Source organism: Chiloscyllium plagiosum, chromosome 4 (genome assembly GCF_004010195.1).
Source record: "Chiloscyllium plagiosum isolate BGI_BamShark_2017 chromosome 4, ASM401019v2, whole genome shotgun sequence".
Lineage (NCBI taxonomy): Eukaryota > Metazoa > Chordata > Chondrichthyes > Orectolobiformes > Hemiscylliidae > Chiloscyllium > Chiloscyllium plagiosum.
The window spans coordinates 88,233,797-88,248,311 of NC_057713.1; the positions used below are offsets into that span (position 1 = coordinate 88,233,797).

Here is a 14,515-nt window from a genome sequence, read left to right on the forward strand (position 1 = left end):
CACTTAGCTACATTGAACTCCATTTGCCACCTTTCTGCCCAGTTCTGCAGCTTATCTATATCCCGCTGTAACCTGCCACATCCTTCCTCACTGTCTACAACTCCTCCGACTTTCGTATCATGTCTACAACTCCTCCGACTTTCGTATCATGCAAGTCCTGGGCCTCCTCCACCGCCAAATCCAAGCCATCTTCCAACTTGGGGCCCTCCAACCACACAGCATCAACGTTGATCGATTTTGCCAGTTTCCTCATCTCTCCTCCCCCCACCTCATCCCAGATCCAACCCTCCAACTCAGCACCGCCCTCTTGAGCTGACCTACCTGTGAATCTTCCATCCCACCTATCCAGTCCACCCTCCCCCAACCTATCACCATCACCCCCACCTGCATCTAACTATTGCCTTCCCAGCTACCTCACCCCATTCCCACCTACACCCCCTGATTTATCCCTCAGCCTATCACCACCCCACATTCCTGATGAAGGGCTTATGCCCAAAACTTCGATTCTCCTGTTCCTTGGATACTGCCTGACCAAGTGTGCTTTTCCAGTGCCACGCTTTTTGACTCTGATCTCAGCATGTGCAGTCCTCACTGTCTCCTGCTTCCTTTTTTGGTATATTCTCTATGTGAGTGCTATTTCATGCCAATATGGCAGACATTTAACTGCTTATTCAGTTGTGCAAAGCCACCACATGCTGTGGTTCGAACAAGAGATCCCCTAACAGCGTCTCAAACTCATATGGGTGAGGAGGCAGTGGTGTTGCACTATTGTCACTGGAATAGTAATGCAGAAACACAGGCTAATATCCTGATGTCATGGGTTCAATCTCACCATGATATAGATGGTGAAATTTGAATTCAGTTCAAAATTTGATCCAATGATACCCATTGCAAAATTTTGATTGTTTTGAACAAAATTTCTTTGTTCACCTGGGGAAGGAAATCAGCCATTCTTGCCTGGTCTGGCCTCCAGTGATTTGTAAGTGCCCAAAATTAGGGATGGGCAATAAATGCTGGTCTATGAGTGAAATCCGGATTCCATGAAATAAAAAGGTTTTCCCATGATTCCCATGATCCCCAAATAAAATATGCTTGGGGATATTGGAGAGAGACTAAATTCAGAGATATGATGCGATGACAAGCGTGTCAGCTTGAGATCAGTGATAAAGACAGATTTGTTGGAACTTGGCTTATTCTCTGAACAATTTTTATATTCTTATTTCTAACCTAGTTTGTTGTGAACATGGGTCCAGATCACAAGACTGTCACAATTCTATATTAATTTGACAACCTTGCTAATAAGCTAAAAGGATAGCTGGTAAGGGAAATTAAAAACTGTTTCAGTTTATTTGGAGAATTCTTATTAGGTTGGGCATAATGTACATTGTTGGGACCGAACAGAGTAAATGTAGATCTGGTCAGACAATATTGAATCAGCAGCAATCAATGCTAAGTTATTTTTCCAATGACAAGCAATATAATACACTTTTCTTGAATTCTGCTGTACTGACTTCAAGAGGTTGGAAAATCAGATGACATGTAAAGCACTCTAACAATTCACTATTGATTCTTTTGCATTTTCATCAGTATTGAATTCCTCTCACTTTCTATTCATCAAGTCAAGGTATGCTGGTACCCACAGAATTAAATGCTTTCTGATTTGTTCACTAGTATTATTACTGAGCACTCACACAGTGATTCCATAATGAAATGCAGGATTTATCTGCCCCAGTGACATTTTTCAATCTCAATCTCATTTTTTAAACTACTTAACCAGCCTTTATTCTGGATTTGAGATTGGAGGCTTAATCCACTGCACGGTCTAATTCCCTCAACATTTTCTTTCTAAATAAAACAAAACTGACCTGATATAAAGGATCTAGTTTTATTATTGTTACAAATACCTTTCATTTCAACCTCAATCTCTGATATCCCTGTTCAGGAAGATATAGATAATCTCACAAAGTTATTACAAATGGAAGAATGGGAGAAAGCTGAATATGAGCAGAGTCCTAGAAGCAGACTTTCTAGAAGGTTTTGGGGCACCAGCCAAAGCCAAAGTCAAGATGAAGATTCAGAAGAGTAAGTAACTGGCCCTAATTTTCAATTACTCTTGATTTTGTTCATGCACTGTTGTATTAAGTCCATGTTTACATGTTTTCAATTTTGCATCAAATATGATTGTTCAACATTCTTCAGATGGTAGTAGTTCTGTACAAGTTCTTAAATAATAACTGCATAATTAGGTATCATTTAAATGTTTGATTTAATTTAAAAATAGTCACAATAGCCTTCTTTTGTTGTGGTTCATAGGGCATTTCCATTCTATTCTATGGTTGCTATATTGGAATATATTTGTCACCCTTCAATGACACAGCTAAATTGTTGCAGAATCCGCATGGGAACATAACTGTGATAGATGAGGAGACAGTACACAGAATTAAATATTTAAATTTGTCTTTTAGTCAAGTACTTCTTTCTGATATCTGATGGCTGTAAACTAATATGTGTCTTCAGTTAGAGTCTGTTGCGCATTGAATTCAGTCTCTCAACATTTGATGATCTGTGCCTACAGTTACTGAGAAAACATGCCTTGAAATTCCCTCCTTATACCTGTCCACTTCTCTATTTCTCTTTTCATCTTTTAAGATGCTCTTTAAAACCTCTCTTTGATCAAGCTTTTGGTCTCCAAATGAAATATTCCAGTACATGACTCAGTGTAAATTTTCAAATTTTTTTTTAGATTACTTACAGTGTGGAAACAGGCCCTTTGGCCCAACAAGTCCACACAAGTCCAATTAGCATGGCCAATTCACCTGACCTGCACATCTTTGGATTGTGGGAGGAAACCGGAGCACCCAGTGGAAACCCAGGCAGACACAGGGAGAATGTGCAAAGTCCACACAGTCAGTCGCTTGAGGCAGGAATTGAACTCGGGTCTCTGGCACTGTGAGGCAACAGTGCTAACCACTGTGCCACCGTGCCGCCCAGTTCAATACAATTCCTGTGAAATACATAGATATTTATCGATATTAAAGTTGCCATATAAAAGCAAATAATTATTCCTGTCTGTAGAGTTGAGTTTAATTTATTACTTTCTACACATTACCATTCTTTTTTCTGGGACTTAATTCTCTACTTAAGCTGGGAAGAGGAGCAATTATCTCAATCAGCACAAGAAACAAAAAGATCATGATTGGCAGGGAAAGGTTGGAGATGCCCTGGAGTGACTGGCCCACAAGGAGTGTTGTAAAATAGACAATCTGATCTTTTCCATAGCTGGCTGTCCTCACCTCCTTTTTCATTGAGTTTCCAGGGAAACCACATGAGAGTAGTGAATTTTAATTTGGACTTCTAATTATGTTTTCCATGTCAAGATGCTTGAACACTCCAACTGCCCACCATTCCAGCATTTACAATGTCTTGAATAACCTTGGTTGGGTTTTAATTGTTATTGTTCACACTAAGAGGGAACTTCAAGGCACCCATAATAGTGATCTGAAATACAAAATAATATTTGTTAGAAACCATTCTCATGCACTATGTATTTATGTTGGTTGTAATACAGTATGTGAGTGGCATTTCAGCAGTATTGCTCCAAGTGGGTGTGTTGGGGTATTTGTAGCAAATTGGGGCACTTTCCCTGTATTTAAGTCCTTAACAACTAGCTTTGTGCATTAATTGCCTTGCCCACCATTGTGCTCTTGTGTATCTCAGGGTAGAAGTTAATGTTGAGGCGATCATTTCAGATCTGAAACGAGCTGAAAATGTGTTGCTGGAAAAGCGCAGCAGGTCAGGCAGCATCCAAGGAGCAGGAGAATCGACGTTTCGGGCATAAGCCCTTCTTCAGGAATGAGGAAAGTGTGTCCGGCAGGCTTAGATAAAAGTTAGGGAGAAGGGACTTGGGGGAGGGGCGTTGGAAATGCGATAGATGGAAGGAGGTCAAGGTGAGGGTGATAGGCCGGAGTGGGGGTGGGGGCGGAGAGGTCAGGAAGAAGATTGCAGGTTAGGAAGGCGGTGCTGAGTTCGAGGGATTTGACTGAGACAAGGTGGGGGGAGGGGAAATGTGGACCTGGGAAGATGTCTGCACATCAGTGATTGGAAAGCAGTGATGATAGGAAGCATATATCAAGCCGATAACCAGTAGCCCCAGCATTCAGAAAATCGTGAGGGAGCACAAGTGAATATTACTCTTGTAGCAGTTTCTTACAGATCCAAAATATGGCACAGCTTCATTTATGTTACACTGCATCATTAACACTAGGATGCCTCATTTACATGAGGTTGCCCCATTAAAAATATACTGCTCCATTACCATTACACAACTAATTTATATTGCACTACTCTATTAAAAAATGTTGTGCCTCATTTAAATTGCAACACTTTACATTTTGTCTTGATTTAGATTCCACCATCTCATTTACTTGCCACTAATTCAATTACTTTTGCACAATTTTATTTACTTTACACCACCTCATTAGCTTCCAATTATCTCATTATAATACAATGCCTCATTTATTTTGTAGAGCATTTATGAAAGACAGAGCTGCTATTGACTGAAATGTTATCATTTGTTCTCTTTCTTTTTCAGTGGCACAACATTAAATATAGCAATGCACGAAGAGATTTCAAACTTGCAGTTGAAGGTTTCAGCCCTTTATCAACAACAGGAAAATGCTACTGAAAAATTCACCAGTGAATTACAGAGAACGCAAGATTTGCTTAATGAAATTCTAAAGCACATTGGAGCTGGTAATAAATTAACACAGTTATAGAAAATCATCTGCAAGGAAGATGGTGTTCATTTATTGAAAATAATTACTTGGAACACGAACTGTATAGAGTTCAAATGATTTTGTGGTGAATGATGAAAATGATGGGGCCTCTATAGGGGTTACAAGACATAGATTTTCCTGGATGCATTCAGTAATTCTGGTACATCCTTGGAGAGAGACCCATAGTTAACTTTCCAGGGGGATCAGTCTATTGACTCTGATTCTTTCTTCATAGATGCTGCTGGACCTGATGAGTATCGTCATTATTTTGTGATTTCACTTAGATTTCTTGTATAATCTTAGTTGCGTTTTAGTTGATATTGTTCAGACTAAGAGGGAACTTCAAGGTACCCATAATAGTGATCTGAATTACAAAATAATATTGGTTAGAAACAATGTTCATGCACTATGTATTCATGTTGGTTGTAATACAGTACATGAGTGGCATTTCTGCAGTATTGCTCCAAGTGGGTGTGTTGATTAGCTTGAGAAGTACCAACAAAAATCATAAATCAAACCATTTGAAGGTTTCCCTTCATCCATATCAGAATTATCTCCATCACTTTTACCACTTCCTAGCTTCCCTTCCCAAATCCTTTCATAATGTTGTCTCTTTTGCATTGGTTTTCTCTTTCTCTTTCTACTCTTCACTTGACTCTTCCTCACTCTTCCATTATCTGAATCATTCCATTACTCCATTGGACCTTCTGTACATCTGTCTCTTTCGGTCTCTCTCTCTACTTGTGACTATCGCTCTACCTCTCTCTACTTGTGACTATCGCTCTACCTATCTCTGACTGGTGATATTGGTAAACGAGAAATAATTAAGATCTAGAATCTGATTGGGTATTACTTCCTTCAGATCTGCATTTTGGGGCCACTGCAGCTATTTGGAGAAAGAGCTCAAACCATATTATAGCTCCTGATTGTCTTTTCAAAGATGCATTTGTTCACAGCTCAATTTGGAGCATTTTCCATGTTTTTAATGTTTGTGAGATAAATATTTTTAGAGACTACAGTGGACAGGTGAGGAGCAATCATGGTAGCTATTAATAACTAAGTTGTTTTTGCTAGAATATGTCAAAATTGTTTTTGATAAATTTTGACTGGGAGAGAATTAAAGTCAGGTTTTCCATGTTATGATTGATGAGTGTTAAAAAACAAATTTATAAGGAGAAAAATCTAGGGAATTTGAAGAGAAAGTCAAAAGACAAACACAATTGCCAAAGCGTGGATGACAGAATACACATGAGAAATGTTATTACAAAAACACTCTAGGATAGTAAGAAGTAATTTATTGCAGTAGTATTGGCACTGGTTATTGTTGGCGCGAGTTTGCCTCCATCAGGCTGTTTTACCTGATGCAGCAATGTTTATGTTATTTCCATAACAACATAAACTGCAAATTATGGTATTGAAGAATTGAACACATTACAACTAACTATTATGTAAGAACATTGCATTCCTTAGACATATGTCAACATATGTGTAAATGGAGGAGCATGTAGGGTGCCTGCTTCAAGTGATCTGATGTATGATAGAGTTCCATGACTATCATACCCTCAAATTACATGCTATAATACAGTGATGATAATGTAAGCATGTCTCTAAAAGCATATGACATACTGACCATGAGACTGAGCATAGCAGGAACCATGGTAGATTTTTGCATCTAGATTTCAATTGTTAGTGAATAATGAAATAGTACAAATTCAAGACATTAGTACAAATTAAGAGAGAAAAGGTGGGATGGATATTGGAGAACTTGTTTCCACTAGTTAAGGAATATAGGTCTTGAGCCATAGTCAAAAAAAAAGCTGGAGCTTCAGGACTGAAGTTGAAATAATTTTTCTCACAAAGGGTTGCAGAAGTTTGGAACCCTTTGTTAGCAAATGATGTCAGATCATTTGTTAATTTTAAAATAGTTGCTGATAGTCAAAGGTAAGGATTTGGGGCAATGGGACATAGATGGGGTACTCATTTTGTCCATAAAGAGTAGATACTCAATTGGTGATGGAAAGTTTAAAATTTATAAACATGACAGTCAATGCTTTAGGTACTGTATGAGGAATTAAGATGAACTAAGTACACAGGTGAAGGGGGTTAAAGGCTAATGGGAAGTAATATCTGAACCAACTATGCAAACATACGTTAATCCCTATTTTAAGGTCATCTTTACTGTCTTTATTTTAATCCACTTACTACAAATTGATTTGTCAATATTCTTAGTGGAAAAGCTTTTGTATCCTCTAACCACCTCTTTTGCCAGTGAGACATTTCTGTAATTCTGTTGAAAGGGGAAATGTAACTGCAGTGTGATGATTTTATGTAGCTTGTTTTGATTGTAAGAATGGCCATAGCAAAGCTCAACAGAAATAGAAGACAAAATGGATTGGGGTGGAGAGGTGTGGACTTAGTCATGATCCTTATCAAAATCAAGATGTTTTACAGCAAAATGGGCCAGCGAGATCTTCTGTCAGTTTGCCACCTGTTTTTAGATCTCTGGGCAGCAGGAGTTACCACACCCAGCTCCTTTCCTATCGGCTGTGTACATATGATTGGAGTAGGTAAGGAGGGACTATCCAAACTTGGAGTTATTTTCAGTCTTTCTTTTCTGCCTGCATCAGATTTCCTCATACCACAATGGAAGAAGTTGTGAAAAACTGTGGTGATGGCACTGGCATTAAAATCCCTCATGGGGAAAGAGGATCCTGTTGTGGGTATAGGAAATGCTTTAATGCCTTTCCATTAATTGACCTGGTGTTCTGTTCAGCAATGAGCACCAATAATCATATCCAGGACATTCTCTGATATTGTCCTTGCTTTGCTCAGTCAGTGACAGCCCATACTTAGAATGCTGCTTTTGCTATTTAATAGTAGCTGCCATTGCAGAGATTGTTACCTTTCCAGTCAGAAACATCTTCTATTTCGCACATTGCTCTGGCATTATTGACTAATTGCTCTCATTACTATTGTTTCCTCACTGTCTGACAATACACTAACAAATTTATTAGCCTGAATATTTTTTCAGTTTCTCCTTAGTTTTCATTTGTAATGTTTGCAGGAGATGGAATGCATCCTGAAAAGAGTAGCATAAATAGCAAGAAGTGTCTATTTAATAATTTTCCTGAGAATCTATCTGTTTCTCGCAACATTACACCTGGACATTGGGTTTAGTTGCAAAGATTTTCAGGATATTTATTGCTGGAAGCACACCAGCACAGATATTAAAAGCTGTACCCTTGGAAGGATGTCCAACCAACCTTCTCAAGTTTGAAAAGATCAAGGGGAGTTGGAATTGTCAGGTTGCGAGGGTTGGGGGCATGTCTGCTAAAAACCATTTCCTGCCTCAAACACCCTTCCCCCCTTTCCTGCAACCCCACCCTGAAATCTCCAACATGCTGTTACTCACCTTTGCTCCAGGGTTTCGTGATGATCCTGGACTTCTGACGGGTGCATTGCAACCGGCCACCATTACTCCTACTGACCAATTGGCTCGCAGCTAATGGCAGGCTGGACACCTGCTGCAGCCACGAACCTCAATCACACAGATCTCCGGACAATGGCCACTTAAGTGCCTGAAGGACACTTGATTCAGTTGGGTAATCCCTGATGTACTGTAGAAGGTTCCTTAGTGGTTTCCCAACTAGTAAGTGAGATCATCCATTAGTCCAACAGAATCCCAGCCTGAGTTTCACATAGACTATTTTTTGGGGGTTTTCTCCATCTTCCACAGTACCACATTTCCAGCACAAAATCAATACAAATAGCTGAACTCACCATTTTTGCAGGTTGCCATTGGTTTCTTACAGATTTAGTTGAGCTGTCATGCTAATTCAGGCATGTTATATTATACGCTTTGAGTCACACACAGAATGGACACACAGAAGCTGTTAAGATGGCTGCTGCAAATCATGTGACTTTTACCATTTGGACTATCGACAGTATTGAGTATCGAGTAAATACCTAACTGAATGACAACAGTGATAGTATCTCACAGCTATCGATGGAATTCATAAAATGGGCTAATATAAAAAAAATACAGAGTTCCATCCTTACTTCAATGTATTATTTAGGGTAAAAGGAAAAATAAAAACTCAGATGGATGTGAAAACCACTCTCAACTTCCTGTTTTAGCATGATGACCTCCCATATCCACACTAGAAGGGTGGATTTCAGAACGGTTAACTCACAGCGCAGGGAAAAGGAATGAACATTAACACAACACCTTATTTGAAAAAGACCTTGAAATTATTAACAGTGATATGGTAAGATAACCACTTCTGTTTTAAAAAGAAAGCTCAAGTTCAGAGCTAGTAGCAGGAAGAACCAACAGAGCCATCAGTCATCAGTGGGTCTGTGAGGTATACTCAGAACTAGCTGCAAAACATAATTCAACCAACTTGTTCCAGATCAAAAGTTCACCTGAGAACCAATATCCTAGATATTTGACAACAAAAACACTTGCTGAAAATCCTCTGCTTTACAAGACCTTCACTTCAACTTGTGGGTGATCGTAGATAGAGTCTAAGGGTTGAATTTTCCAATTTCTGGTAAAATATTTTGTCAAATTAGGCTTACACTGCCTGCTCTGCCATGGCTCTTCACAGCTTTCTCCTGAAATTGTCTACTATCCACCTCATTAATTATGTAACTGGCAGGGGAATTACACAGCCAGAGAGGCAGAAGTATTCACTACTGCCAGCATCTTCCAGCTCTCATGCCTCTGGTGGCATATTTTGAAGCCCAGATGCATATCACATCAGACACTGCAAGACAGGAACTGGCCTTACACTGAGCTGGTCAAGCCTCAACAATCAACACAGCTCAAGTAAAAGGGAAGATTGTATCCCACTTTGCAGACAGGGACCTGAGATGTTGGTGGACAGGGTGGTAAATAGGAGGGCAGTCCTTTTGAAGACAACCACTATACACCTCATAATGTCACCTGCTTGTACATCACCACTAGCCATATCATACTAGATTCTTTCCTTTGTTTCATTACAGTAAAAACTGTTCCACTCTCCTGGACTGGTTACAACAGCTCCTTGACTGACCTAACAGTAATCCCTAGACTGCTTGCACTTGATCCGCAGGACTGAATATATCCACAATAACTACACTGTAAAGATATGGATCCCTAGTCTCTGGTAGCACCAAGAATCTGACTGACAATGACCACCCCCTGGACCCTGACTGTGGTGCTGCTGCTTGACTGGAGCCGCTTGATTGCTCTAAGGACTAGAGTCATAGAGCTGTACAGCATGGAAACAGAGCCTTCAGTCCAACTTGTCAATGCCAACTAGATATACAAACCTAATCTAGTCCTATTTGCCAATACTTGACCCATATCCCTCCAAACCCTTCCTATTCATATACTCATTCAAATGCCTTTTAAATGTTGTTATTGTACCAGCCTCCACCACTTCTTCTGGCACGCATCATACATGCACCACCCTCTGTGTAAAAAAGTTGCCCCTTAGATCCCTTTTAAATTTTTCCCCTCTCATTCTGAACTTATGGCTTCTACTTCTGGACTCCCCCACCCCAGGGAAAAAGGCTTGTCAATTTACCCTATTCATGCCCCTCATGATTTTAGAAACCTCTAAAGGTCACCCCTCAGCCTCCAATGCTCCAGGGAAAACAGTCTCAATCTATTCAGCTTCTCCTCAATCCTCAAACCCTGGCAACATCCTTGTAAATCTTTTCTGAAACCAATGTCCTGTACAGCCACAACATGACCTTCCAACTCCTATATTCAAGGCTCTGTCCAATAAAGGAAAGCATACCAAACACCACCTTCACTGTCCTGTCTACCTGCGACTCTATTTTCAAGGAGCTATAAGCCTGCACTCCAAGGTCTCTTTGTTCTGCGACACTTCCCAGGACCTTAGCATTAAATGTATAAGTCCTGCTCTGATTTGCCTTTCCAAAATGCAACACCGCACATTTATTTAAATTAAAGTCCATCTGCCACTCCTCAGCCCATTGGCCCATCTGATCAAGATCTCATTGTACTCTGTGATAACTTTCTTTGCTGTCCATTAAACCTCCAATTTTAGTATCATTTGCAAACTTACTAACTCCACCTCCTATGTTTACATCCAAATCATTTATACAAATGATGGAAAGCAGTGGATCCAGCACTGATCCTTGTGGCACACCACTGGTCACAGACCTCCAGTCTGAAAAGGAACCCTCTTCCACCACCCTCTGTCTTCTACCTTCAAGCTAGTTCTGTATCCAAACAGCTAGTTCCCTCTCTATTCCATGAGATCTAACCTTGCTAACCAGTCTCCCATGAGGAAACTTGTTGAACACCTTACTGAAGTCCATATAGATCATGTCCACTGCTCTGTCCTCATCAATCCTCTTTTGTTACTTCACTTTCCTTTGATTTCACGCACAACCATTTGCTTGAAGTACATAGAACATGTTTGGCTCAAACTGCAGAACAAGATGAATTGCAGAAATTCATCAACATACTTTGCAGAAATTCATCAGGATGCTATGCAGTTCATTATTCAATCTGAAACAATTTGCTATAACGATGATGGGTGATTTAAACAATATTGAGTATTTCATATTTCTGAGAATAAAATTCAACACTATTTGTAATGTACCACAAATCAGTTGCTGATCTTCAACAATAAACATTCATTTTTATTGTAATGCTTTCTTTCTTCTAAATTATCTTTCAGGAACCAGTGGCACTCATTCATCTCATAAAACACAAGGGGATATCCAGGATCCCAGTCACAAATGGTAAATATATTTACCGTTTTTGTGTTTATGCTGTGTAGAGTTGTGGTTTCGTTAACTTGTTACTTCTGCAGCATTCAATGGTGTTCTCCTGCATGATCACATGGTATGCAATAAATAGGGCCCAGTTTACTTAAGTGCAGAACAGTGCTTAAGAGATGCTGTGTGTTATTCACAGAAATTTGAAGGAATTTTGTTTCAAATGCATATATGCCAAAATTTGCAACTAATGCATGATTATCAGATTACATTCTGCTCTAGTAGAAAATAGATCTCTTAAACCTTAGAAATCTTGTAATCCTTAGGATCCTAGTTTAAGACCAATAGATTTTTGATTGGCAAGGGAGTTGAGTGTTATGGGCAAGAAAGTGGAGTTGATGGCACAATTAGATCAGCCATGATCATATCACATGTTGGAGAAGCACAGAAGTCAAATGGCCACCTCTGGCTCTTAATTTTTGTGTTCAGTAGGATATGCTTGCAGTGTCTCCATTAATTCTAGCCATCTATGACAGCTGAGTGTTGGGGAGAATGCAACTGAACAGATGCCAATGCACCCAATCTGGTCATATTTCCTCCTCCATCCTTTCTGGAAAGTAGTCTGTAACCCCCTTGATGGTCTCAACCATTTTCCTGAATCCACTCCAGGTTTACATGGCCTGCTCCTGATGAAAGGATACCCCTCAGACCATTATCTTGCCTTATTCCTCCTTTTAGTGGCGACAGAATATATCCACTTACATGTGCAACATGACGCAACAGGACACCCACATAACAAGTACAAGAACAAAACAACTGTTGGATATTTGCTAGTTGAAATTTTTAATACATAGGCTGCAAGTGAAATGAGGGAAACAATAGTCAGTGTGAGTCCCATTTCTGCAAACCACCCTACCTTTCGCACCACACAGAAGAGAGGACTCAACATTTCACTTACTAAAGAGGAGTCTACCTCCTATCCTGTGTAGCTCCACAGTTCCCAAAGCTCACCCCAATCAATATTTAGACAATCCTTTAGTTCATCACCCTTATAGTCTAAACTTCCTACACCAAGGAAAACATTCTAAACATGTTGACATGTTGCCAACAAAATGCACTGAACTCTGGGATTTAAAGAAGTATTGTGTTGAACATTGCTACTGCAGATAAAGCAGATATATTCATATATTTAACTGGCATTGTTGGCTTTATGACTTAGCATGCTGCAGGATGTTAGAACTGTACTTCAAGAGAGAAAAAAATTTAAATCTGTCATGGATCCTTTCTAAGTTAGTCAACTCATAATTTTGACCTGATCTTATTTATTGCTTGATTACCTCTATAAACAAGTCACTGTATCTCAATATATCACTCAAAGTAGTACTCCATTTTTGCGTGATTGCATCTTTTTCTTTTTCCAAAAGATTCCTTGGCAAGTAAGCAATTAATTCATCATGGTGATGAGAACTGAGAGGTTCTATTTGAAAAGGAATCTGATCAAGAAGTCTGGTTTAAAAAATGCTGCTAAAGAAACATCAACACAAATCATTCTGTAGAAACATCTGATTGTGCAAGATATATGCAAACTGTGTACTTAAGAATAAAAGATTAATACTTTAAAGATTTACTAATTACAGCATCACATGTTATTGCACTATGCTTTCACCATGGCCCTTTCAATTTTAGAAACATTTTTGATTTAAGATGCAATGCTTTGATTTAGTTTAAGCTATGGAACTTTACTAACACATTACACCAAAATTTTTAGTAAAGTATTCTTGCAAGGCAGTTGCAAATACAGTTTCCAAAGAGATTGGAGATAATGTTTGGCTTGGTGTGATAATATAAAATAGATAATAACAAATGACCAGCCCACTTTATATCTCTCCCAATTTTTGTTGCCAATGACTTCAAGATATGAGATATTTGGAGTTTCTTGCAAAAACTACAATTCTAATGTGTATTTTCAAAGATACTAAGACACCAATGCATCTTTAATAAGGAAATGCTGAATCCAAAAGATTTAAATGTAAATAAATGTTAAATGCAATGCTTTCAAATCAAAGGACATTCCAATCTGTTCTCTAGTCAATCCCCACTCAACTATATTCTCAATTAAAAGGTTCATGTTCTGCTGTTACCAATGATTTCTGGCCATTGAGTGTAGTGGGCTATTTTTTGGTAAGAGTAAAATAAATTTGATTAGCTGAGTTTTGTTGAACTTGAGAGTTATTACTCAGAGACCTATGCATTTAATTACATTCCTGGAAGACATTTAATAACAAATGTCTGACATTTCTTCCTCAGATAAAATTATCCCAGAACGGAACTATCTTTTGATTTTCTGCACAAATGAAGTAGTAAATGTTCATAAGTAGCATTTAGAGTGAAATTTTGATTTGCGTATAATATCTGTCTGACTACAAGTACAGAAATCTCCAAGACAATGTTTATGATGGGATATCACTATCATGGTTGAAAAGTGTGGTGCTGGAAAAACACAGCAGGCCAGGCAGCATCTGAGGAGCAGGAGAATCGACATTTCAGGCATAAGCCCTTCTTCAGGAATGAAGGGCTTATGCCCGAAACGCTAATTCTCCTGCTCCTCAGATGCTGCCTGGCCTGCTGTGTTTTTCCAGCACTATACTTTTCAACTCTGGTCTCCAGCATCTGCAGTCCTCACTTTCTCCTAGATATCACTATCATGGCAAGAAGATGAAGGAATAATCTTATTGGTTGATAGTCCTGGTTTTCATCAACTGGATGGTAAACTGGACTACAAAGTTTATGGGCCCGTAATGTCATATCTCTGAAGAATAATTTGTCTTTACTTCTGTGCTTTTAAGAGTTAAGAGCTTTGAAGTGCACTGAAGAGAACTCGCAAAACTCAACTTATTATCTTTAAAATGCTGAGCGAAATGTCAAACCAATAGAATCCATTAAAATTTGGGGGGATTTATGTTCCATGTTTAAGAAGAACTAAAGCTGCAGAAACATGT

The 14,515-nt window shown here is 39.0% G+C and overlaps 1 protein-coding gene across 2 annotated transcripts in view; it reads left to right on the forward strand.

Moving 5' to 3' along the window:
* Positions 1 to 13,996, forward strand: part of si:ch73-193i2.2 (transient receptor potential channel pyrexia) — a 68,142-nt gene extending 54,146 nt beyond the window's left edge. For both annotated transcript variants that reach the window (XM_043689416.1, XM_043689418.1), the window contains exons 15-18: positions 1,943 to 2,082; positions 4,592 to 4,752; positions 11,477 to 11,540; positions 12,941 to 13,996. In XM_043689416.1, the coding sequence (XP_043545351.1) occupies positions 1,943 to 2,082; positions 4,592 to 4,752; positions 11,477 to 11,540; position 12,941 (366 nt within the window). In that variant the 3' untranslated portion in view covers positions 12,942 to 13,996. The remainder of the gene's footprint in view (positions 1 to 1,942; positions 2,083 to 4,591; positions 4,753 to 11,476; positions 11,541 to 12,940) is intronic.
* The last annotated feature ends 519 nt before the right edge of the window (positions 13,997 to 14,515 follow it).